This window comes from Heloderma suspectum, chromosome 14 (assembly GCF_057233095.1).
Source record: "Heloderma suspectum isolate Gila_16-S chromosome 14, 16-S_ref, whole genome shotgun sequence".
NCBI classification, from domain to species: domain Eukaryota; kingdom Metazoa; phylum Chordata; class Lepidosauria; order Squamata; family Helodermatidae; genus Heloderma; species Heloderma suspectum.
Genome location: NC_139471.1, coordinates 14239246 through 14266601, shown reverse-complemented (window position 1 = coordinate 14266601; position 27356 = coordinate 14239246). Strand labels below are relative to the sequence as shown.

The following is a 27356-nucleotide window of genomic DNA, read 5'->3' as shown; positions in this document are numbered from 1 at the left end:
GGCCTTGTAGGCCCCTTCCAACCCTACTAATCTATGATTCTATGCTTTGACTTGGATTCCTGCATTGAGCAGGGGGCTGGAATCAATGGCCTTGTAGGCTCCTTCCAACCCTACTATTCTATGATTCTATGATTCTGTGACTCAGTATATGTTCCTATGGGATTTCAGTCTGGGTCTACCCAGTCCTTTGACTCTCAATATTTACTAACGTTCAGCCATAATGGCTCCCAGTTCTCAAACACTGCAGGACTTTTTGCAGTGTAGAATTCCTCTACATCCAGTACATCGGGACAGATCTTTAGAAATTCTTTACAGAGCACAGGCATTCTTTGCTTTCCCTGACCTGGTGCCCTAGAGATGTTTTGGGCTACCGCAACCATCATCGGTGACCACTTGGCCACCCCGGGTGGGGCTGATGGGAATTGTAGACTGAAACATCCGGAGGGTGCCAGGTTGGGGAAAGCCACCAACGTAACTGTAAAGCAAGTCTCTGAACATGCATGGGATTCTTTGTCACGCTGATGGCACTTGACGATGCTCTGAAGGGTGACCCCAAGGTGGGCTAAGCCACTCTGCACAGAGCTTGTCCCAAGGCGTAGAGATGGTGTGGGAGTCCTGTAGAGGAGGCCAGGGCGATAGCGCCTTGGACTGGACACTCTGGGACTCGGCCTGCCTTTGCTGGCTGTCAAGGGCTTCCTTAACTGGTGGCATGGGGAGGAAAGACTTTGGCAGCACGTGGCACTCTCGCCCTGGCCTCCTTGGGAGGAGGCTAGGGTGCAAGCGCTGCAGGCTGGCTGTGCCAAGGACTCAGCAGTCAAGCCTTTGTGTGCATAAAGCACAAGGGTTTGACTGCCGGAGTCCTTGGTGCAGAGAGGATGGGTGGCTTGCATGGCTCGGTGGGTGGGCAGGGCAAGCAAGGAGGCTCGTTGAGCAGATCCAGGCCACATGAGCTGGGGGGGGCAGGTCGTCAAGCTCCCACTGCCCTGGATGGAGATGGTCCTGTCCATCCCTATCAAGCCCTCTGGTATGGTGTAAATGATGTCATCAAACCCCACCGGAGGCCTCCTCCAGTCAGTGGAAGCTGGTCGCTCCGATGTCAGTGGGGTGGCGATCCGCTCTGGCTTTCGGTCAGAACCAGTCAGAACTCTAAAGGAGCTATACAGGCCTAATAGTCTGCACCAAGCATGTCCCAAAGCAAGTCCTGGATGTGATTTTGCAATCAGCCCACTCCAAAGATAAAGCAAAGATACATCTGGCTTGGAACACAGTTGAGGTGACATTTGGCAGCAGCCTGAGTCTAAGTAGAGTGCATTGGAGATGCCTCTTCTCCAGACTGGTCCACCTAAGTTAGCCAATGGGAACAATGCATGCAAACAGGAGGAATCCAGAAGCCACTTCACAAATGCACCGAACAATTCTGAGTTGCTCACTGATCAATTGAGCTGTTCTTCTTTGTGTTTTAGAGCCAGAAGTGACTCAGAGCGTCTCAGGCAACACTGTGGAATATGATCTCATTGGCCTCCGTCCAGCCTCTGAGTATACCCTCCGGATCTACGCTGTGAAGGGACCACAGAAAAGCACTATTATCTCCACCAAATTCACAACAGGTACCTTGGGGCTGGGCAGGCTTGATCCTACCATAGGTTCCAAATGAAGCTAGCTTGCGGCGCTAGAATAAATATACTGCTAGAACAGATATACCACTACAACAAATATACTGCACAGGCTCAGGGGCTCCAGAAGCAGGCATACGTCTTTGCATGAAGTGATCACTTGGGATTGGGAACAAGGTTTCCATGAGGGTTTCTAAAAGACTGTAGATTGTGTGAGGACAATTTTCTTCAGGTGACAATTCAAGGGTTGGTGGGGTCACCAATGAGAAGACCCTGCTCTGTCCACCCATCAATCTTATATCAGATAAGGCAGGAACTTTCAGATTAGTCTCTTCCCACGTATCTTTAAAGGGTTGGGAGAGATGTAGGCAGGATCAGGGTTTCTCTTCAGTTTTATTTTTTGCAGAGCATCTGAAAGATTTTAGGTGCTTTTGAGATAGTAAGTCACAATAATAACAACGTGAACCAGACCAAAGGGAACAGAGCTTTGTGGGTATGATCCAGCACCTCAGATTGCATCTGGAGCCCAAACAAAGTGGGGGTGGGAGTGAGAAATGAAACTGTAATGAAGCTGACACATGTAATTGAGGATTTCCCATTGCTCAGTGGTAAAAAGACTAGCTTTGAACATAGAAGTCCCCAGGTTAAATCCCTAGAATCTCCAGTTTAAATTATTTTTGGTAGGAGGGCCAAGAGGGGGGGGGGAGAAAGAGAAAGAGTAAGAGAAAGAGAAAGAGAAATGGAGGGAGGGAGGGAGCCTAGCACAGATGTCCCCAACATCTGATGTCCTCCAGATGTGTTAAGACTACCACTCCCATCATTCGCAGCTAGGTTGGGGAAGGTTGGCCTAGAGCAACATTCCTTAACTTCCAGATGGTTTTCACTACAACACCTATCTTCCCTGACCGTTGGTAATGTAGGCTGGGAATGATATAGTCAGTGGAGACTGGTTGGTCCAATGTCAGTGGGGTGATAAATCCTCTCCAGGTTTCACTCAGAACCAGTCAGAACTCTAAAGGAGCTCCCCAAGGTGTGGAGAACCTTGGATAGCTCCTTTAGAGTTCTGACTGATTCTGACTGAAACCCAGAGTGGATTCACCACCCCACTGATGTCAGAACCACCAGCCTCCACTGGTTATAGTTCAAAATATACAGGGCGGTATAGGGCAGGCTCCCCAGATGTCAGGGGAGGTTGCCATAGGGAAGGCGCTGTCATTCAGAGAAGACAGTGTGGGGTAGATGGATAAGTAGCTCAAGGTAAAGCATCTTCATATATTTGTGTAACTAGATTAAAGCGGAACCCTACTGTGCATTTAAAACAATTATATATTTGCTCCCCATCTGCCCGCCCTCTTCCCTAATTGCCCGAAAAACCATTTGGGGGTTTTGAGACTTCCTGTAAATTGGAAACCCCTTGATTCCTAGCAGGAAATGACACCCTGGGCATCATTTTCAATCTAGCAAGATGGCAAACCCTTTCCTGTGCAGTAGTGACCTCTTCTGGCTGTCTGTTATCCCCTTTCCCAAGATAAAGGCTCCCCCCACCTTTCTTTTTTGCTTGGAATTGGTGTTGCACTGGCAGGGAACAGCAGGAAGGGTGGAATGCAAACTTCAAGTTGAGCCCAACTCAAAGGGCTTCCTGGCTGAAGTTGAGCCCAGCTCAAAGGGCTTCCTTGGCTGACTTAAGGGCTTCCCCAGCTTCCTTTGAGCCCAGCTCAAAGGGCTTCCTGGCTCCAGTTGCACTCAGCTCAAAGGGCTTCCTTGCCCAACTTAAGGGCTTCATTGCCCAGCTTAATTTGAGCCCAGCTCAAAGGGATACATGCCTGAGTTAAGGGCTTCCTTGTCCAGCTTCCTTTGAACCCAGCTCAAAGGGCTTCCTGGCTCAAGTTGCATCCATCTCAAAGGGCTTCCTTAAAATAGGGCCGGTCTTTTTGAGCAGGGTGAGTTTGCATTTTGAGCTTTCCCCTGCCAAAATCTCACGCCATCCCTAATTTAAACATAATAATGGGTTACAGAAACCTTCCCCAAGCTGGTTTGCTCCAAAAGTGTTGGACAACCATCTCCATGCTGGCTGGGGATGATGGGGATTGTAGTCCAATACACTGGGTGGAAGCCCGGTGAAGGGAGGGTGGGTTACAATTACAAGTGAGATTTGCACTGATGTTGTTCCATTTTGTGTGGTTGATTTGCCCCAATCTTCTTATCTTGCTACTAGGCATTGATGCTCCAAGGGAGCTGACTGCCACCGATGTTCAGTTCGAAACGGCACTGCTGACGTGGAAGCCACCCCGTGCCTCTGTCACGGGCTACCTCCTGATCTATGAAGCCATCGATGGAAAGGTCAAGGTAAGTGTTTGGGTCCAGTATGACAGTCTCCACTTCCATTGTCCAGTAGGGATGTCAGAGACATCCATAATGGAACCAAATGAGTTCAGATTTTTATAACCCCAACCTACAGATTCTGCACTGGACCAGCTTTCCCCCTGTTGGGCAGATTCCATGAAATTGGGGACGGTCTTCTAACTTTTTCAAATTTCACACAACATTTGTTGTAGAAAATTATGCAAAAAGAAAAGAAAAGTGAATTTCTCCCACAGGCTAAAGAATGAAAATTTGAATTTGGGGGAATTTGTGCATTTGGGGGAATCTGCGCATTTTCACACGTGTTGATTTTCGCAAATCTGGAAACATAAAAGAAAGAAAACCAATTCTGTGGATGGGCAGACAATGGAATGAAAGGCCCCTGACAATCCACAAAACACAGACAGAATGGATTTTACACAAACCATACATCCCTGTTGTCTGGTAGAATGTTATATCATAATGTAGCATCTCACCAAGGGACACTCAGGGAGGAGGAAAAAAAATGCAGTGGCAATCTGGAAACAGTGTAGTGGAATGCCAACGAGTTTCACAGCCCCATCATCAAAATTCGCCCCTGCCCTGGAATTTGCTGAAATCCCTCTCCACAATTTCATGGCCTAATAAGAAGAAGATGATTGCAAATGTTTGGAGGTGATGGCTAGATCTATTCAAGCATGGAAAAGACTGCCTCGGGAGATGGTGGCCTGTCCTCCACCAGAGGTATTGAAGCAGAGGCTGGAAAACCATCTGTCAGGGATGTTGTAGTTGCAAAGTTCCTGAACTACGGGGCTACACTAGATCACCTCTAATGTTCCTTCCAATGCTCAGATGCTGTGACAACCCTTCCTATATTTGTCTTTGGTTTGTAAGAGTCTTGGAATTGTGCAACCAAATTGTTTTCTATGCCAGTGAAGGGCCTTTTACACCATTTGGGATTGTCTTCTAAGAAGTGAAAAAGAATCCCATTGGAAAACACTAACAACCCTTCTCGCCATTCCATGCAGTCATGTTCACAGTGGGGAACATATCTAAATGTTTGATGCACTCCAAACATGCAACTGTAATTAGTGCATGTGTCAGCCATACCAGTGCCTGCCGCAATCTGACATTTTAGCCATTCCGCTTCAACATTTTCATATGAAACATTCGTTTTTGGACCACATCTCTCCTGCTTCCAATGGGGAGGGTAGCAAGTGAAGGTGCTAGCAAGGACAGCAATATCCTCATCCATCATTGAAACCGTTTTCTTAAAGCAGCATGAATGATTAATCAAAGGGCAGCTGGGATATGTAAAAAATGTAAGAGCTCGGTGGTTGCTCGACAAAAAGTGGTTCTCCATTATTGATTCTCCCCACAGGAAGTTATCCTGGGACCAGAGACAACTTCCTACAGCTTGTCCGACCTGAGTCCATCCACTCAGTACACGGTGAAGTTACAGGCATTAAACCAGAACATGAAGAGCAGGATCATCCAAACCATTTTCACCACAAGTACGATATGTGCAGGGTTTGGGGCATATGGGAGATGGCACTCACAAAGCAAAACTGGCCTGTATCTAGGGATGTCAGAGAAATTTGCAATGGAATGAAATGAGTTTGGATTTTCATGAATCTGACCTGTGGATTCCGCAGCAGACCAGATGCCCCCTGTCTGATGGATTCTGTGGACTTGTGGACCGGTTTTCTAACTTTCCCAAATTCTGTGGAAATTTAATTGTAGAAAAATATGCAAAACACACACACACACACACACACACACACCCCACAGCCCAAAATGCACATTTCCCCCATAGGCTAAAGCATGAAAATGTGCATTTCGGGGGAATTTGCACATTTTTGCACATGCGAAATAAATAATCAACCGTAACAACAAGCAGTATTCGGCACATGATTCATGAAAATCACAACTAAGAAAGCTCAGCAGGTAAAACTTAGCCAAAACCTACAGTTCATTACATTGAACAAATGCAAGCTGGAAAAAGTTACTCTTTAATGTCCCCTTAAAGGCCAGCAAAGTGGGCACTTCCCATTCCACAGCTCTGGGACCACCACAGAAAAGGCCCTGCTCCTGGTACTCCCCCCAACCTACCTCACAGAGTTGCTGTTCTGAGGATAAAACAGAGAGGAGGAGAATGATATGCACCACCTTGGGTTCCTTAAGGAGGAAAAAAAGGCAGGATATAAATGCAATAAATGAATGGATGAGTGAATGAATGAATGAATAAAATAATGCATATTTTGGCTCTCAGGTGCTGATCTTAAAGCTCAAGCAGGCTCATATGGGTGCAGGTGATCCTTCAGATAAGGGTCAAAGCCTTATGGAGAGAGGGTGCAGCCTGGAGGGTGGGGTTGGGAGAGGAGACAGTGAAGGAGGAAAAGAAGAGGGCATGTGAGGAGGACAAAGGAGAGCAGGATTGTTTGGGACAGACAACAGGGGGCTGATTCAGCAAAAGAGGTGCAGGGAGACTGGGACTGGACACTTACATGTCTACATCCAGTGGTGTCAGAGTAAGGGTGTCAGAGGAATCCAGATGTGAGGAGAAGCTCGATGAACTTTCTTTGGCTCAGTCCTCTGGACTTCAGCTCATTTTCCACCAGCTGGCCTGGCTCGATCTGTGTCAAGTTGGGCCAGTTTGCAGATTTTCTGTATCTTTGGGGTTTATTTGCATAAATAGTGATCAGATTTCAGCCACAATTTGTGTAATTTGCACAAGTTTGGCAGCAATTTACTCAATTAAAAAAAAATACAGAGAAAGTTCCCAGATTTTGGGAAAAACCCGCAGCTCAACGCACAAATGTGAGCTGAGTTGAGCATGCCGGGGGACTCTGTAAAGTGACAAACGAAATGGATTTCCCTGCGATGGACATCTTTAGCTGTGTGAAACCCAGCTTAAGGCCCTTTTCCTGGGTAGAAGAGAACCCACGGCAACCCACGTGGAGCTGGGTACTCAAAGGCTGATTTGCTCCTCTTCTTTGCAGCTGGACTTCTTTATCCCTACCCCAGAGACTGCTCCCAAGCTCTGCTGAATGGAGAAACAGCCTCTGGCCTCTACACAATTTATTTCAATGGGAACCAGTCTCAGCCGGCAGAAGTATACTGCGACATGAGTTCTGATGGAGGCGGATGGATTGTGAGTTTGTATCATTTTCTTCCCTTATTATTGACGTTCATTGACGTTTACATCCACCCATTACTGAACTTTGTATCTCACCTTTCTACCCCAACAAGGATGGGATCCAAAACAAAGCCTGGGTGAGCTGATTTAATGTTGCCACTAAGGATGTCACCACTAAGGATGTCAGAGTAATATGCAATGAAACCAACTGAATCCAGATTTTCATAAATCTGAGCAGCCGATTCCACAGTGGACCACCTTCTCCCATCTGGCAGATTTGGCCAACCTGAGGAATATTTTTCTAACTTTCCCAATTTTGCACAGATTTTGTCCTTGAAAAATAGGCAAAATGTTCAAAAAAGACCAACAATGTGCATTTCCCCATAGGCTAAAGCGTGAAAATGCACATTTGGGGCATTGTGTGCATTGGGGGGGGGGGATTTGCACATTTTTGCATGTGTGAATTTGCACAAGTGTGCATTTATGCAAATACTCATTTGTGCAAATTCAGGAACTAAAAAAATCTGATTCCATCAATGGGCAAACTGTGGAACAAAAGGCACCTGACAATCTGCGAAACACAGACGGAATGGATTTTACACAATCCATACATCCCTAGTCACCACATTTGTTTCTGGGCTTCTTAAAAGCAATATGACATGACGGCCCAGTATGAATTAATGCACTTTACAATGTGAAAAACAAAAGCAGATATTAAAGTATACCTTATAAATGAGCTGGCTCAACAAGCTTCACAAACTAGATAAATGCCATGCTTGCCTGAAGAGAAGCCATTCTGAAAAGCTATTCTTTGAAATATCAAAGCACACTCCGTATGAAAGTGTAAAGCTTTTTGACTGCTGTTGTGCCCAATGCAAATAATTTCCTTTTGATGCATGAAGGGCCTTGATTGGAATAGTAAAATAGCTCTGTTTGCTCATTCATTGCCCGCAATCAGTTATGGATCACTTTCCAAAACAACATTTTTCATTTCCAGTTGTGTTTTATGTGCATGCAAATCATTTGTAAAATATGGACAGCTGCAAACACTGATTGTTTTGAGCCGAAATGTTTGCTGCTCTAAATTGGCTCTGCTCTATCTGCCATGGATGGCCAGCTTCTTTAGCTGGTGGGATGGGGTGGGGTGGGGAATCCTCCCTGGAGAAGTTGCCAAAACTTCCAGGTCCTCCCTGGAGATCCTCCCTGGAGAAGTTGCCAAAACTGTGCACTTTGGTTGGGGAGTATCCATCATATCCCTCCCCTGGCAGAAGTGATAGGATTTCGCACCCTTGGCCAAAACTGTGGCCTGAATTAAGTCGCTGAAGGAGCGGCCAGGAAACTGATTCTAACCTGGGGTAGGATGGCTACAAGAGAACAGAAGAGAACCATGAAACACTGAGGCAGGGCCAACAGCCAATGGGTTACCAGCTCAAGATATACAGGTCTCACCTTATTGTTGAAGAAAGAACACCCATTTCAGCGATGGATCAAACAATCATATTGCTTCTTGTTGTGACCTGCTTTGTTTATCATTTGGCCCAGATTATATTTTGCTAATGTTTTTGCCAGTGGTGAAGTGCTTATGTGAGGGCTCAGTTTAATGCACCATCTCTCAATCCCCTTGGCAATGGCCCATTCAAACCATGAGGGTGGACCCTCCATGCAACCTCTTGGCTATAGGCAAAAGCACAAGGACACAATTTGGACCAGCCTTCCTCAATGTGGTGTCCTCCAGATGTGTTGGACTACAACTGCCATCATCCCAGCTAAAATGCCCAACTGTTCATCAGCTCCAGACAGCATGGCCAATGGATAGGGATGAAGGGAGCTTTAGTCCAGCAACTTCTGTAGGTCCACAGGTTCTCCACCTACAGTGAGTGTAGACAATCCTGAGCTAGATGGGCCAATGACCTGACTCAGTGACTGGGTTTACACAACACACTAACCCACACTCAGTGCTTGAGTGTGGGTTGTTGTTGAACCATGGGCTGTTTCTTGAACTGTTTGTTGTTAGCATCTTGTCTGAACCCAGGACATTTTCAATGAACCATGCAGTGTGGCTTATTTTTCTCGAACAAGCCACCTTGAGAACCCATGGTTTCTGGTTGGGTTCTTCAGGATGGTTAACAAGCTACACTGCAAGGTTCACAAGCCACCCTGTGGAACATGTCCTGGGTTCAGACAACACGCTAACCCACAGTTCAACAAAAAAAACCCACAACTCAACAACAACCCACACTCAAGCACTGAGCATGGGTTAGCATGTTGTATGAATACCCCAGTATAAAGTTGCTTCCTAAGCTCCAGAACAGATTTGCTGTCCACGTGAGCAGACCTGACCTCCAGACTCCAGTGCGTAAACGTCCTCTGTGATCAAGTGTAAGCTTTGCACTCACAAGGTCCCAGGTTCCGTTTGCTGTGAAGTCTGAGGCTTTACAGAGCTGCCAATAAACATAGCAGGCAGGCATACTGGGAATCTGGAGTTTGCCACTGTCCCATTCATACTCTAAAATAGCAGTGTTTGTTTGGGGTGCCCTCAGGTGTTTTTAAGACGGCAGAATGGATCAGAGGATTTCTACAAGAATTGGAGGACTTACGAGGCTGGATTTGGAGACCCAAAGGGTGAATTCTGGCTAGGTACGTAGTAGCTCTTCACACAATACAGTAGGAACTGTCCCTTTCAATTTGTGGTGAACACCCCATCTGACCTCCTATAGCTCCTCCAAGGCTTAATTTCTGCCAAGGTTCCCCAGGGCTTAGCCACTTCTACCACCACCACCAGTACCTTCCCATTGTCAGAATTCTCCTCTCATTCATCCCAAAGCCATCATATAAAGAGTTCCTCTGAGCATGGGTAGAGTTCCTGCCTCCCCCAACCTGGTGCCCTCCAGATGTTTGGACCACAACTCCCATCACCCCTGGTGATGGAGCATGATGGTTGGGGTGATGGGAATTATAGTCCAAAGAGCACCAGGTTGAAGAAAGGTGGGTTACTCTACCTCTCTATGTGTTCCTCAGGTAGGGAAGGCAGAGAAATCCACCATGGACTCCAAAGAGTCCGGATTCTTTAGAATCCAGCCCCCTGGAGTCCGTGGCGGAATGGACTACCCCCCCAAATCCCCCCGGGACAGACCCTACCTGGTGGCAGCTGGTCTGGGTCCATCGTCTTTGTTCCGCAGCCATCCGCTGCTGGGCTGCAGAACAAAATGGAGTCCGGCGTAGCAGACACCATTTGCATCCCTGCCCTTGGTCGTGATTGGCTACATAAATATTTACGTAGCCAATCACGGCAAAGGGCAGGGACGCAAATGGCATCCCCTACACCTGATGCCATTTGCGACTGTAGCCTGGCAGCAGATGGAAGTCCGGCTGCAGGCGGCCCCGGCCGGCGGCTCCACGGACTTGCTGCAGAGTGGAACCAGCCAGGGAGGATTCTGGGGGGAGGGGTGGATCGCCTCCTCCCCAGCAGACCCTGGAGCAGAACAGTAAGTGGGGTTGATACACCCCTTTTCTCAGGGCACCGTCCCTCCCAGAAGCTTCCCACGTCATGTAGGATCACACACAGCTGGTTCTGGGAGGAGACAGTCATGGCTATCAGCCAGCGAGTGCCATCCAGAGTTGCCACTGCAGCCACTCCCCCACCCCACAAAATTTTTTGCCAGTATTCCTGCTGCAAGATCAGCAAAATCCCCTTCCTCTTCTGCCACATGTGAATGGGGTAGCAAAGCAGAGGTGGACATCTCTCTCTCTCTTTCTCTCTCTCTCTCTTTCTCTCTCTCTCTCTTTCTCTTTCTCTCTCTCTTTCTCTCTCTCTCTCTCTCTCACACACACACACACACACACACACACCACACCATGAAACTGGAAGGGATGTTGTCATGATGGGTTATTTTACTGTCTGATGTTTGGAGCTTTAGCAGACAGCTATCATTTTTTCATGGCTAGGAGGAGAGAGAGAGAGAGAGACTGAGAGAGAGAGAGAGAGAGAGAGAGAGAGAAACCTTTAGCATAAGAGGTTGTGATTCTGCCTCCAGAAGGCTAGTGTCATAAAAGGTGTGTCTGAGTGAACTACAGCTTGATGGCCAGGAGATGACAGAAGCAGCACCCACCTAGTGTTTAATTGTTCTCTGTTCCCTCTAGGTCTGGACAAACTTCACAAAATCACTTCCCAGGGCCAATATGAGTTGCGTGTGGATTTGCGCGATCATGGAGAGACGGCTTACGCCCTCTACGATAAGTTTACTGTGGGAGATGCCAGGACGCGCTATCGGCTGAAAGTGGATGGATATAGTGGCACAGCAGGTGCGTTTATTTGTTAGACATACAAGGAGAAGGAACAGCACCAGTGGAGGATGGCGGGTGGCAGCTCTGATGTCAGTGTGGTGGTGAATCGGCTCCAGGTTTCAGTCAGAACCAGTCAGGACTCTAAAGGAGGCAGCTCTCCAAGGTGCTTCACCTTTTTGGAAGTGTAAGGAAAGCAACTCACAGTCCTTCCACATAAAAATCCACTCCTAGCTGTGCGAGTTTTCTTCATTTCAGTCATATAATTTAGATGAGGATTCATTTTGTTGTTGCTATTGTTAAACAATGGGGAGACCGAAATCTTTGCTGATCTACTTCACAAGAACCAAGGATCTACCGGTAGATCCCAACCTACTTTCTGCCCTCTCCTGCCCTACAGTGTAGAGGCACGCATCTGCTCCCCCTTGCTGACTTCAGTCCTTGTCCCCATATGATCTCATTCTCTCCTAGCCCCCACCCCACTATCGGTAACACAGCCTCCGCAATTAACTGCCTTGCTTTAGAAACAGGAATGAAAAGGCACTAATGGATCCTTTAATCCAAGACGCCACCCCACTCGAAAACATGACATCCTGACCTAACGCATCACATACCTCTCCAATCTTTAAATGTACACTTCTGACTGGTTCTGAAACTCAGAGCAAATTCACCACCCCACTGACATCAGAGCCAACAACCTCCTCTGATGGGCACCTGATACCTTCTCTTACTGTTTACTGAAGAACCAGGTCATCTTCTTCTACTACGATCAGCATCAGCATCATCGTCGAAGTCTCTTGCATTTAGGGATGTATGAATCCCCTACCTGCCAATCTGGGGGGAGGGGGTCCACAGGGGGGGAGGTGATCCATTCCTCCCCCCCCCCCGGAATCTTCTTCAGCCGGCTCCGCTCTGTGGCAATTCCGCGGAGCCGCTGGCCAGCTCCGAAGTGCCAGTGATACAGCTGCCATGCCGTAGCGCTGGCTGAAGGGGACTACTGACTGTGGACGCAAATGGTGTCCAGGACACCATTTGCAGCTGTAAAGGCCTTAGTTTAAGGTAAATGCATCCATTTACAGCTGCATTTACCTTAAACTGAGGCCTTCACTGCCGCAAATGGCATCCTGGATTTGCGTTTGCAGTCAGTCCCCTTCAGCCAGCAATATGGCATGGCGGCCGTGTCACTGGCAATCTGGAGCCGGAGGATCCGGCCGAAGAGGATTCCACGCAGAGTGGAGGGTAAGTCTTCTGTTCCGCCACAGACTCAAACTCAGGAGGGGGGGGTGCTCATTGGAGTATGTGGTGGAATTCTCTGTCATCCCTACTTGCATTTATATTTAGCGAAGGGTGAACTTACTCCATCAGAAATTGACATTTTAGCCCACCGCATTACGAATCCAGTGTGTGGCATGCTCAGGCGAAAGTTCTCTGTTCTTTCGAGATCTCAAAAAATCTACTGATTTTTGCACAATTCAAATATTTCTTCAGACGTGCATTGTTATTGTATCGTTTCAGATCCAAAAATTTAGAGTGGTTGGCTTGTCTAAAGAGCAACTAATGATGCAATCCTATGCATGTTTAAACAGAAAAAAAGTCACAATTCCCATGCTGGCAGGGGCACGCTAGGAGTTGTAGGATTTTTTTTCTGTCCCTTGTACCCTAAAGGGTGAAAGTAAATCATGCCACACACACAGGCATTGCAAATGAGACATTTACATTTCCTTCAGGATGTAAGGCATTACAGCAACTGACTTCGGGGCATGAATAAAATGGCAGAGTTTGAATGCTTAGCCATACAGACCACACGGACACAGAAAAAAAACATGAAATAACTGCTAATCTATCTCAGTTTGAATGACAAACATATAAAAAGTTTGTTGGATCAAAGTCCAGACTCATTACACATTCAGGAATTATGAAACTAATTGATTCCACGCACAAACTGACCAATTCTGAGTTTCAGCAGCATTCCTCTTTATACAGATGGATGTAAAGTCTTGCATTTAGGTACAAAAAATCACAAAGTGTAGGCTGGAGCAGACCTGAGTTGGCACAGTAGTCCATGTGAAAAGTACCTTGGTGTCTTAGTGGATCGCAAGCTGAATATGAGCCAGCAGTGCAATGCAGCAGCAAAGAAAGCTAATGCAATCTTGGGCTGCATTAACAGAAGCATAGTGTCCCGATCACAGGAAGTTACAGCCCTGCTCCATTCTGCACTAGTCAGGCCACATTTGGAGTACTGTGTCCCAGTTTTAAGAAGGACACTGACATGTTGAACCGTGTCCAGAGAAAAGCAAGCAGGATGGTGAGGGGTCTGGACACTAAGCTCTATGAGGAGCGGTTGAAAGAGCTGGGAACATTTCGCCTGGAGAAGAGATGATTAAAGGGAGACATGATAGCAGTCGTCAAATATTTAAAGCTGTCATACAGAGGATGGAGTGGAATTGGCCTCTGTTGCTGCTGCACAGGGAAGGATTACAACCAAAAGGTGGAAATTGCAGAGAAGCAAATTTTGGCTAAGCATTAGGAGAAATTACCTAACAGTGAGACCTGTTCAGCAGTGCAACAAATTGTTTCAGGACGCAGTGGGGTCTCCTTCGCTGGAGGTATTTAAGCAGAGGCTGGGTGGCCATCTATCAGGGATGCTGTAGCTCCACCCTGCAGTACAGAGCCTGCATTGAGCAGGGGGGTGGACTAGATGACCTCTGAGGTACCTTCCAACTCTATGATTATTTTAAAGCTCAACATTGGGGCACTACAGGCTCTCTGAAACAACCCCCAACTCATTGTTTTTCTCTGTGCCTTCTGTTTTATGGACCTGATGGTGTTTTCTTGGACTCCCTTACCGTTAAATGTCGTTCTCAAGCCAGTCGGAGCAGAGGCCTTGCTTCCTGCCCTCAGGCTACGGGCTTGTTAGTGGGGAAGCACTTTGGATTGCTCCTTTGGAGTTCTGACTGGTTCTGACTGAAACCCAGAGCGGATTCACCGACCCACTGACATTGGAGCTACCAGCCTCCACTGCCCTCTGCACGACATCACCTCATTTGGTTTTGGTCCACAAATCTGCATACCTGACCCCAGGATTGGTGCTGTCGGTGGGTGGGATATATCTTTGGTTTCTGCAAGCGATTCTAGGCCCTCTCTTTATAATATTGACTTGGTATGTTTCCATTTTAAATTCATCTCACGCTGGGTGATGCACCACTTGTTAGGGCAGGCTTTTCCCAGAATGTAAACGAACAGCGCGAGTCCAGCAATGTTTCCCATGAAGCTCTAACTACCTGTCACGAATACAGTTTACAATAGCGAGCACCACAGCCTCGGCTGCCAAGAATGTGCTTGGCGTTCCCCCATCGTAGCAAGCTGGATACCGTGTGCCAAAGCCCGGAAAACGTTGTCGAAGACCACATCTGCTTTCTCGCACGGGAGGCCAGCCAACTTCTGCAGGGTCCTTCCAGTCTTTTCTTCGCCCCACCCTCTAGTGAATCGTGTCCTGGCAAATACAAAGCATCAGAGAGTACAAATCAGGGTGATTTCGTTCCCCTCCCTAAAAATGTGGGAGCCCAGAGACCAGACTTTGCTCTGGAAAGTCAGGGTTCTAAATGAAGCAGGGAGCATCCATGAGTAGAAAAGGCTCCGTGCTGCAGAGGTTGCCCATCCAATGGAATGGAGGCCTGAATAGATGGGGGAGCGAGGTTGCAATGCAGGGGATGGGACTCATTCCCACTCTCTTTCTCGTGCAATTCTAACTGCATGGGGAATGCACTTTAGTCACCCCCCCCCCAAATTAGAATACCCCTAATATTGTAACTTTTCCACATAGGGATGCTGCTCCTCTTCCCAGATCATCTCGGTTGCCCTTTGCTGCACCTCTTCCAGCTCTGCGGTAATAGCAGAAAGGTCGGGCAGGTTCCAGATCCAGAAATAGCATGGGAGTGGATGAAAGGCCCACTTTGGACATCCTAAGGCTATGCTACACCCAAGTCCCATGCCCAGGGGCCTCTGACACACCAATGGAGAGGCTCCCTCAGCTCACCAGAGGCCTACATGAAGTCAGTGGAGTCTGGTAGCTCCGATGTCAGTGGGGCAGTGAATCTGCTCCAGGTTTCATTCAGAACCAGTCAGAACTCTGAAGGAGCTATCTAAGGTGCTTCACAAGTGTCAAGTTCCTTCGTCCTCCCCCTTCGCAATCAACACACTCCAGGATACCAGGCTTCAGGATAGGGATGGCGGAGAATTCTGCCACGGACTCCAATGAGGCCGGATTCTTTAGAATCTGCCCCCCTGGAGTCCATGGCGGAATGGAACACTTACCCCCACATCTGTGAGGAATCCTCTTTGGCCAGATCCTCTGGATCCGGATTGCCAGCGATATGGCCGCCATGCCATATTGCTGGCTGAAGGTACTGACTGCAGACGCAAATGGCGTCCAGGATGCCATTTGCAGCCATCAAGGTCTTAGTTTAAGGTAAATGCAGCCATTGTGTCCGCAGTCAGTACCCCTCAGCCAGCTATACAGCATGGCGGCCATATCACTGGCAATCCGGAGCTGGAGGATTTGCGTCCCTGCTATTTGCCGTGAGATAACACAGAGCTTAATGAAATGAATTAATGAATGAAAACCGCTAATAATGAATGAAAACAGCTAATGAATGAAAACAGCTAATACACACAATTACAAATATCAATAGAGGAGCAGAAGTGGACAGTAGAGAAGTTGCCAGCAGTCTGGGCAAGAACTTTAGGGCCAGGCTACCTTGCAGGGATGCCCCTACATGGGCTTTCACGCATAGCCAACCTGATGGAGCATCTGAGCTCCACCTCTAACTTCTCCCACTTCGCTCTTCGACAGACCCTAGCAACCCTCACGTCACACCCCTCACTCTCCTCCTCCCCCAAAACCTGGGTTCTCATGGAGGAGGAACGGGGAGGGTTCAGGCTGAGCCATCTGTGAGTCAAGGTTTTGGGAAGAAGGCCTTGCCATGTCTGAGCTCACTAGGGAGGGAGCCTCCCCCTGTTCTGGCTGTTCCCATTCTGAATCTGAGCTGCTAGACATCTCCACGTGGATTTTGGTTTGTCTCCCCCACTTCCTCCATACAGGTGATTCCATGACCTACCATAATGGACGGTCCTTCTCCACCTATGACAAGGACAACGACTCAGCCATCACCAACTGTGCGTTATCTTACAAAGGGGCTTTCTGGTACAAGAACTGCCACCGGGTCAACCTGATGGGCAGATATGGGGACAACAGCCACAGTCAAGTAAGTTGTTGTCTTGTTGTTCCTATTTATGTTATTATTTATTTTATTTACTATGTTCAAATGACCACCAGCTTCCCCACAGCACAAGGCTGCTTAACAAGATCAGCCTCAGATGGCCTTCTCTCTGTCCCATCAGCCAGGATAGCTAGAATGGTGAGGATGAGGGAGAGGGGTGGTGGCCCCCACTCTGTGGTGGCCCCCACTCTGTGGAACTCCCTCCCTAGGGAATTCTGCCATGCCCCCTCTTTAATGAACTTCCACCATGCATTAAAAACATGGTTGTTCAGGCAGGCATTTGGGGTGGTTTAGGGGTGTACAAAACCACGCTTACCTGGCTCTGCCGGGTTCTGCAGGTGGGGGGAGGCGATCCATTCCTCCCCCCCCCAGAATCCTGCCCAGCCAGCTCTGCTCCACGGCCAGGCCACAGAGCCGCTGGCCAGGCCAACCCACAGTGGGGCCTCCAGCCGCTGCCAGGCTGCTGCGGACGCAAATGGCATCCTGCGTAGGGGATGCCATTTGCATCCCTACACAAGCCTATGATAGGCTACTTAAATATATACATAGCCTATCACAGGCTGGCGTAGGGACGCAAATGGCAGCCGCTATGACGGCCACCATTTGCTGCCACAGCAGCCTGGCAGCAGCCGGAGCCGCCGCCTCCAGAGCCGCAGCCAGGTAGGCTCCATTTCACGGGGCTTTCGCAGGGTGGTGGGGCAGGGGGCTCCATTCTGCCACGGATTCCAGGGGGCCGAATTGACTGGAATGCGGCCCCCCTGGGATCTGTGTCAGAACTCTCTAACATCCCTAGGGTAGGTGAGGGTATTTTTAGAAATATGATGTTTTTAATGTAGAATTTTATTGTTTTGAACAGTTTTGATTATTGTACACCCAGTAGCTGGGTGACCCGTCAGATGGGTGATTCATAAATTTAATAATAATAATAATAATAATAATAATAATAATAATAATAATGAAAAATAAGTCCCCCAGGTGGATCACAAAACAGATACAACAGGAAAATCCAATAGGAAAGCATAAAAAATGATAAAAACTAAAACACAACTGAAACATAGACTAGAAACTGAGAGACCCGGACTTTAAAACATGAGCAATGTAAAAAGCCTGGGTCACAGGTAGGATAACTTGGTGCCCTCCAGTCCCATAATCCCAGAACATTGCCCATGTAGGCTGGGTCTTATGGGAGTCGTACTCCAAAACATCTGGAGGGCAGCAGGCTGCCTACCCCGAGCCTGGGTAAATCAAAAGTTCTTCGCCAGACACCAAAAAGACCCAGTGGAGGCGTGTGGCTCCGATGTCAGCGGGGTGGTGAATCTGCTCCAGGTTTTAGTCAGAGCTCTAAAGGAGCTGTCCAAGATGCAGAAGCATGTTGGAGAGCTCCTTTAGAGTTCTGACTGGTTCTGACTGAAACCCAGAGCAGATTCACCGCCCCACTGACATCAGAGCCACCAGCCTCCATTGGTTGGATTATTACATTGGGTTTGTTTTTAATCATTGGCTGGGAGTGATACATGTATGTTTGTGTTTGTGTTTGTGTACATGTATATGTATATGTATATGTATATGTATATGTGTGTATGTGTATATACAGGGTGGCGCAAAAGTAGGGATACAGTTGTTTAGAAAGTTGATGGGAGGGGGAGAGAATGACTGAGTAGAAGATGGGTGGGTGGAGTCAGAATGACAGTTGGGAACAGGGAGTGACAGTTAAATCAGTGAAGTGTAGAGAGTGAGGGGAGTGAGGCCCTTAAGTAACTAGGTATACAGTTGTTTAGTTATTTTTTTTACTGATATTGTGATTGATGGCAGCGAACTTGAGTCAAGAACAAAGAAAGTGGATTCTAAAGCAGTACTGGAAGACTGAAAATTCTCTCCCCCTCCCACCAACATTTTAACAACTGTATACCTACTTTTGGGACACCCTGAATGTATGGGTGTATGTATGCATGTGTATGGGTATATATATACAGTCAGGGCCAGAAATATTGGAACAAGGATAACTGTTTTGGCAGTTGGCCTCTGTACACCACCACATTGAAGATGGAAGGAAACACACCCAGATGGGAGCGAAGTCAGGACTTTCAGCTGTAATTCAAGGGGTTTGACAAAAGTGGGGCACTAACCATTCAGGAAGTACAGCCAGCGGCATAAATACACACCCATCGTTGGTGGCTCATAAGTAATGGAACGAATGGCTGACAAGCAGCTGCATGGCCAGGTGTGGCCTGTTTCCTGGGTACCCCATGACCAATCAAGCAGCTAAAAGGCCTGGAGGTGGTTCTGAGTGTTACATTTGCATTTGGTAGCTGTTCACTGGAACTCCCAACATGAGGTTCAAAGAGGTGTCCACACAAGTGAAGGAGGCCATTGTTAGGCTGAGGAAACAACATAAACCCATCAGAGAGATAGCAAAAACAGTGGGAGTGACCAATACAACACTGTGGAACATCTTGAAAAAGAAGGAATTAACTGGCAAGCTCAGCAACAGCAAAAAGCCTGGAAGACCACGGAACACACCTAAAGTGGATGACCGTAGAATTCTGCTCAGGGTGAAGAGGAACCTTTTCACATCATCTAGCCAGGTCAAGAACGCTCTTGTGGAGGTAGGCATGTCATTGTCAACATCTACAGTCAAGAGACACCTTTATGAATGTAAATGCAGAGGCTTCACAACAAGGTGCAAACCACCAGTGGTAACATTCAAGAACAGACAGGCCAGATTAGCCTTTGCCAGCAAACACCTAAAAAAGCCTGCCCAGTTCTGGAATAAGATTCTTTGGACTGATGAAACCAAGATTAACTTGTACCAGAATGATGCGAAGAGAAAAGAATGGAGAAGGAAAGGAACAGCTCATGATCCAAAGCATACCACACCATCTGTCAAACATGGTGGAGGCAGTGTTATGGCATGGGCATGTATGGCTGCCAATGGAACCGGGTCACTGGTGTTTATTGATGACCTGACTGCTGATAAAAGCAGCAGGATAAATTCTGAAGTGTATAGGGCTAAACTTTCTGCTCAGATTCAGCCGAATGCTGCCAAACTGATAGGACGCCGCTTCATATTGCAGATGGATAATGACCCAAAACATACAGCAAAAGCTACCCAAGAGTTTCTCAAGGCAAAGAAGTGGGATGTTCTTCAATGGCCAAGTCAGTCACCTGATCTCAATCCAATAGAGCATGCTTTTCCCTTACTGAAGAAAAGACTGAAGGCAGAAAGACCCACAAAAAAGCAGAAGCTGAAGGCAGCTGCAGTAAAGGCCTGGCAAAGCATCTCGAGGGAGGAAACTCAGCATTTGGTCATGTCCATGGGTTCCAGATTTCAGGCAGTCATTGACTGCAAAGGATTTTCATGCAGGTATTAAAGGTGATCCTAAGTTAGGGATGTACGAAAGGCACTTGCCTTTCACGGACTATGTTGATGGTGGGGGCGGAGGCGCTCTGTCCCTCCCCCCGGAATCCTGGAAGGGGGGGGAGGAACGGAGCGCTGAATTACAGCTGAAAGTCCTGACTTCGCTCCCATCTGGGTGTGTTTCCTTTCAACTTCAAAGTGGTGGTGTACAGAGGCCAACTGCCAAAACAGTTATCCTTGTTCCAATATTTCTGGCCCTGACTGTATATATATGTATGTATGTTTGTATGTATGTATGTTGTATAATACTTTAAAAAAGATATTGGTTAGCCAGCTTAACACACATTCTGGGAAATATGGTGATATAGAAGGTTCTTTAGAAATAAAATGAAATATATAAACACATGCCATGCAGAACAACCCAAACCTTTAGATCTTCTTCAGAAGCCCTGCTCTGAATACTCCTCCCCGTCCCCAGCAAATGTAGTGAGGCAGGTCACAGCTATGGCAGGGATGTCAAACCTCTTTTAGCCCGCGGGCCGAATTGAATTTCAGAGAACCTCTTAGGGGCTGCATTCCAGCGATGGATAGAAGAGAGGGCTGGGCCAAAATCAAATGAGGCGGTGCCAATGTACTAATAACACAAGGAATACCAGCATATTTTAGCTTATGGGCACAATCCTATGCATGTAGACAGAGAAAAGGCCTAGAAGTCCCAGCATTCCCCAGCCAGCATGGCTGGCTGGGGAATGCTGGGAGCTGCAAGCCTTTTCTCTGTCTAAACATGCATAGGATTGTGCCCTTAAGCTCTTATTGTCTGCAAGTAAGACTTAGTTGAGGGATCTCAACCTTTCAGAACATTTAAAAGCTGAGAAACCACCACATAATCAGCAGACAGGGGGAAAGGAGTGGGGCTAGAAAAAGGAGGCATGGCTATCTGGGGACCTCCCGAGGACCAGACTGAGACACCAGGCAGGCTGGATTTGGCATGTTGACCTGAGTTTTGACACCCCTGCACTAAGGAGAGGGCCTTTTCAGTAGCAGCACTCCCAGGTATGGTAGATTCCATACCAGCTTGGAAAGAGTTACCTTGCCATGTTCATTGATATTCACCTGATGCCCCTGCTTGTATTTTTCAGGGTGTCAACTGGTTCCACTGGAAGGGCCACGAATACTCCATCCAGTTTGCAGAGATGAAACTGAGACCTTACAGCTTTAGGAATCTAGAAGGGAGGCGAAAGAGAGCATAAATCCTCCCCCATAGGCTTGGCACAGACAGAGAGAGAGGGAGAGAGAGAGAATGAGTGGTCAAAGGTTGTTGGGTCCTTTCCCCCATCCCCAAAAACTGGGGAAGGGAGATTAGCAGTGAAGACGGAAACTTAACCAAAGCATCAGTGTTGCTTGACCTAACTTGGCTCCTTTGACCATTTTGTATTGGGTGGGGGTGGGAAAGCCTTCAAAACATAGCATGCTCTGTGGAACATCCTTCTTCTGTCCGCAGCTGGCTTTGCACCAAAGATGACAATCTCCAGGGAGGGGCGGGGTGGGGGCATTTCTTTTTCTCAGTGGGCTTTTGTTGGCATACATCTTTTGGTGTGGGCTCAGAAGAGCAGCAATGGGATGAAAGGACACCAACTATCAGTTCCTTTTTTAAACAACAACATGTTTCTTCTTCACACACACAAATATGTGTCACTATTGTGATCATTTTTACCCATCCTTAAGCTGGTCATCTGGAAGTATCTGTGTGTGTGTGTACCTGTGTATATATATATATATATATATATATATATATATATATATATGTGTGTGTGTGTATATATATATATATATATATATATATATATAGTGTTTGTGTGTGCGCTCATGCGCATGTGTGTACCACAAAGAAAAAAGGAGGGAATGGAAGCAAACGGACCAGTTTAAACATTGCAGCCTAAAATTAATATTATTAATATAATGAAAAAATAATAATGCTAAGGACGATGATGATAATAATAAGCTAAAGATTGTCATCTTTTTTTAAAACATGCTTTCCAAAACACAGCAGGACAGTGTCTGATTGTAAATTTTTTTAAAAAAAATAAAATAAAAGCACAATTTTACTTTTACAGAAATCTCCAGTTTTCTTCTGGTGTTGTTGTATTGTGTTGTGCGCAGCCAAGCGGTGTGTGTGTGTATCTATAGATATATAGATATAGATATGGAAATGCCATAGGTCAGTGGTAGAGCCTCTGCTTTGCATGAAGACCAGATTAAATCCCCAGCATTCCTGGTACATTGGTTGGAATTGGTAGATAGCCATGGTTTTACAAAAGGTATCCATCCCCAGGAGATGATCAAATTGACCATTTCTGAGGTTTTCAGACATGCCTTAAAAATTGTTCTAATTGTCTCCTGGGACATAGTCACCATTCTGGCTCATTCCCATTGCCTTCATTCACAAGTGAAGGCTTTGTTCTCCTCCAGTGAAGACCTAACCTAACACATGCCTACCTGGCTAGTGCTGGAGGACAACTGTTCTTCTTCCCTCCTCTAGAAAGCATACACTTCTGTACTGGTACTGGTGGATGCAGTTCTCCAAGAATGTGCTTCTCCTGTGCACAGGTGACCCATGAAGCACATGAGGGCTGAAATGCACAGCTCCCCGTTCAAGTGACACCCGCATTTCTGTTTGTGGAAAGCCACATTTAACTCATTCACCTTTCACAGGTGAAAATGGGGGTGCTTTGTAACATCCCTCCTCCCATACTGAGATGTAATGACTGAGCTCCTCCTTGACCCAATTTTTGATCTTCCACTGATTGAAAAACCAAGAGGCTGGTAGTTCTTTGAGTTAAAGATACACTGGGACGGGGCGGGGCAGGGCGGGGCGGATCATTGTCTCTCATCAACAGTTCAAAATGCACAGCCCCCAGTTCAAGTGACACCTGCATTTCTGTTCATGGAAAGCCACATTTAACTCATTCACCTTTCACAGGTGAAAATGGGGGTGCTTTGTAACATCCCTACTCCCATTTGTTCAGTCGTTCAGTCATGTCCGACTCTTCGTGACCCCATGCATGGACCATAGCACGCGGCGCCAGGCCTTCCTGTCCTCCACTCTCTCCCGGAGTGTGCTCAAGTTCATATTCATTGCATCGGTGATGGTCTAGCCATCTCATCCTCTGCCGTCCCCTTCTCCTTTTGCCTTCAGTCTTTCCCAGCATCAGGGTCTTTTCCAGAGAGTTTTCTCTTCGCATTAGGTGGCCAAAATATTGGAGCTTCAGCTTCAGTATCTGTCCTTCCAATGAGCACTCAGGGTTGATTTCCTTTAGGATGGACTGATTTGACGTCCTTGCAGTCCAGGGGACTCGTGAGAGTCTTCTCCAGCACCACCCTACTCCCATATTGAGATGTAATGACTGAGCTCCTCCTTGACCCAATTTTTGATCTTCCACTGATTGAAAAACCAAGACGCTGGTAGTTCTTTGGGTTAAAGATACACTGGGGCTGGGCGTGCCATGGCATGGCAGATCATTGTCTCTCATCAACAGTTCAAAATGCACCTGTGCCCTGCAGTGAGTGAAATGGCCACAGTGCCTTAGTGTTCATGCGTGTGCAATTTAGTGCATGTGTTCTGGAGACAAGATGCATCTCACGGACACCTCACACAAAGAAAGAGAGATTTAACTTCTATAGCAGGGGTGCAGAACCAGCAAGGAGGGGGATGAATGGCCCCCACCAGGCCCTCTGCAGGCCTGATGGTGTCAGTGGATGTGACCACATTAGGGATGTACAAATCCCTTACCTGGCTCCGAACAGGGGCATCCGTGGGGGGGGGAGGTGCTCCGTCCCTCCCCCCAGAATCCTGCCCGGACAGCTCCGGACGGCCGCAGACGGACATCCGGCCGCTGGGCAGCCCTGCAGGGATGCAAATGGCGGCTGCCATTCACATCCCTGTATTGAGCTGTGATAGGCTACGTAAATATTTACATAGCCTATCACGGCAGGGGGGCGGGGAACCCAGCATACGCAAATGGCAGTAGCTGCCGCCATTTGTGTAAGCTGGGGTTCCCCCCATGCAAATGGCATCGCTGCATTAGCTGTGATAGGCTACATAAGTATTTACGTAGCCTATCACGGCTAGGAAGAGGAGGAAGCAAATTCGCAAAGCAGCGTGGACGGGAGCAGGTAAGTACTCCATTTCGCGCACCTTTCATGGGGTGGGGGTGGAGGGGACTTCGTCCCGTGTGCCTTTTGTGGGGCGGGGGGTGGGGGCTTCATTCCGCAATGGATTTCAGGGGGCCGAATGCACTGGCTTTCAGCCTCACGGAGATCCGTCGCGGAATTCTCTGACATCCCTAGACCACATCCACTGATGCCATCAACCCCATGGATGTGTTTTGCCTTTCTCTTTTCTGAGAGAGGCACAGTGTGTCCCATGCCTCTCAGCATGGAGAAAGGGACTCAGACAGTGCTGAGTCCCAGCCAAGTCCCTGGCTTCACACGGCCCCCAGCATCACCCCGGGGGGATCATGCAGCACATACAGCCTCTCCTCCAGTGCTCAGAAGAGTGGCTGCACTTCCCTGCACTGGCCAAATCCCCCACCAGCCACATCCCCACTTTTATTTCTGATCTGAGATTGGAGAAATGTCACAGCTTCCTCCAGAAATATTTCTCCTGGGTGCAGAACTTGGGGACCAAGCCCCTTCCCCTGGAGGACCCCAAGAAGGCTCTATAGTCTGGACACAGAACCTCTGCAGGCTGGATTAGGCCATGGGCTCAGGGTTCCAGATTCCTATTCTATAGTCAGGGCGCAATCCTGAAGAAGGGCAAAATCTCAAGCAACCAGTGAAGGCAGGTGGCTCTAATTTTGGTGGGGTTGTAACTAGGGATGGTGGAGAAATCCGCCACGAATGCCAGTGAGGCCGGATTCTTTAGAATCTGGCCTCCCAGAGTCCTTGGCAGAAGGACTGCTCCCCACCACCACCTTGTGAAGTCCAGTCAGGACAGAATCTACCTGGTGCCAGCTGGTCCAGTTCCGTCCGCTGCCATCCGCAGCCATCCGCTGCCAGGCTGCGGACACAAATGGTGTCTGGCATAGCGGATGCCATTTGCATCCCTGCTCTTTGCCATGATAGGCTATGTAAATATTTAAGTAGCCTATCATAGCCAAGGGCAGGGATGCAAATGGCATCTGCTACGCCAGACGCCATTGGTGTGGCAGCAGACGGAAGTCCGGCTGCAGACGAGCCCTGCCGACAGCTCTGTGGACTTGCCGTGGAGTGGAGCCAGCCGGGAAGGATTCCAGGGGGAGGGAGGGATTGCCCTCCCCCCCCCAGCAGCTGCCACAGACTGGATGGTTTAGTGGGGTTCATACACCCCTAGTTGTAACCCATTCTGTTGTTTCAGTCAGAACTCTAAAGTAGCTCTCCAAGGTGCTGAACCCTCTCCCCAAAATAGGCTCGGTGCCTTGGATAGCTCTTTTGGAGTTCTGGCTGGTTCTGACTGAAATAGAATAGGAAAAAAAGATAGAAACAGCACCACAGTGAAGGCACAAAGAGAAGGGCACGCTCTGGTGCTTATAAAAATGATTCTTTTTTTCAAGAAGAGCTAATTAAAGAATCATTTTTTTTTTATAAGCACAAAAGCGTCTCTCTCTCTCTGTCTTTGTGCATGGTTCTGACTGAATGGATTCACAGCCCCACCAAAATCAGAGCCACCAGTCTCCACTGTTAGCAACTCACACTAACAATAAAAAGAGACCCCCCCTCCCCCCCCAACACACACATCTAAATAGGAACAGAATAGACAAAGCAAAGGAGCAGACCTGGCCCAGGAAATGGGGGCTGGCCCAGGTAAATGTGGATAAGGGAGGACTGAAACATGTTTGTGCATGTGTGGGATGAGTGACCCCCCCCCCAAAAAAAACACAACAACATACATCAAGTCTTGTTTCCATCTGGGTGGGTATCAGAACTAAAAGAGGGGGAGGACAGTAGTTTGGATTAGCTGTAACAGCTGTTCAGGATTCACAACCACCTGTGTAAATATCTTTGTTCGATATAAGAACAAAGCCTGTGTGTTGTTCCCTCTGCACCATACTCTTTGGATAAAAGCCAATAAAATATATTGTGTTGTCCTATGCCAATGCCTCGCTTCGTATTATGTGCCACTTCCATGTTCTGCCATTGGCTGCAGCTGACATTTAGTGTGAAAAACAAAACAAAAATGCTAGGGCCTGTGCAGCAGGGATGGGCAGAAGGTCGTTCAAGATTTACTGGTAGGTCTTCAGGTGGTTTGCAGGAGACCAGGGAAGACTTCCGGCTTGCAACCGCTTAACCGTAAAAGTATACTGCTGAAATGAAAAGAGAGAGAAAAAAAAATTCAGGATAACCGGCAGTGTCTTTTTGTGTGGAAGATCTGTGAGGATGATAATGAAGATGTCATTATTTCGATTCCCATGTGTGGGATCTGATCTGACCGAGGCTGTGGAGGCAAGCGAAGGACTGATGGGGGATGGTGGGGCTAAGTCAGGCTGCCTGCCCACCCTCCGGGCTTTGGGACCCAGTCCTCCCTCAGGTGATCTGGGATATCCTTCGCTGCTGCTGCTCCCAGTTAGAGTGACACACACACGCACCCCCATGCAGCCGCTTCCTTTGCCCTCAGAGGGCTGAGCCTAGGGGTTGGCAGTGCCTTCTTTGCCATTGGCCCTGTGGATGCAACTAGGACCCTTCTTCCAGGGCTGTGCTCATCTCCTTGGTGGCTGCTGTTGTTTTTCCATCAGATCCTCTGTGTTGATCCAGTGCTCAGTAAAGAAACGAACCCATCCGGGGTGTGTTTTATTATCCATGGTAATATTTCTGCTTCCAAAGATGCGGGGGGTGAGGGGAGTTGCCTCTTCATTAAACAGAAAATAGGGGAGACATGTTTCCCAGCTGATGGAAAACCTCAGCCTAGACCTGCCCTTGGGGCTTGGGGGTGGGGGCCTCGATTCCATGGTTCGCCTGGGGCATCAGTTGCTGGCACCTAGTCGAGAGCCATTCCTATATGAACAGAGCATAAGATAGGGATGTTGGAGAATTCTGACACAGACTCCCGGAGTCCGTGGCAGAAGGGGGCAATCCCCACCACCACCCTGCGGAATCCCCCTGGGACGGAGCGTACCTGGCGGCAGCTCCTGCGGTGGCTCCGGCGGCAGCTCGGGTGGTCTTCTGGCCGCTGCCAGGCTGCGGCCGCAAATGGCGGCCTCTATGCCGGCTGCAATTTGCATCCCTCCCGAGCCGTGATAGGCTACGTAAGTATCTACGTAGCCCATCATGGCTAACGCAGGGATGACATTTGCATCCCTGTCTTTTGCTGT

At 48.0% G+C, this 27356-nt stretch overlaps 1 protein-coding gene across 2 annotated transcripts in view; it reads left to right on the top strand.

The window, feature by feature from the left end:
* TNC (tenascin C) overlaps positions 1-21260 on the top strand; it is an 82674-nt gene extending 61414 nt beyond the window's left edge. For both annotated transcript variants that reach the window (XM_084821088.1, XM_084821087.1), the window contains 8 exons: positions 1464-1607; positions 3829-3959; positions 5335-5467; positions 6956-7107; positions 9633-9729; positions 11233-11394; positions 16474-16637; positions 21150-21260. In XM_084821088.1, coding sequence (XP_084677214.1) covers positions 1464-1607; positions 3829-3959; positions 5335-5467; positions 6956-7107; positions 9633-9729; positions 11233-11394; positions 16474-16637; positions 21150-21260 — 1094 coding nt within the window. The remainder of the gene's footprint in view (positions 1-1463; positions 1608-3828; positions 3960-5334; positions 5468-6955; positions 7108-9632; positions 9730-11232; positions 11395-16473; positions 16638-21149) is intronic.
* The last annotated feature ends 6096 nt before the right edge of the window (positions 21261-27356 follow it).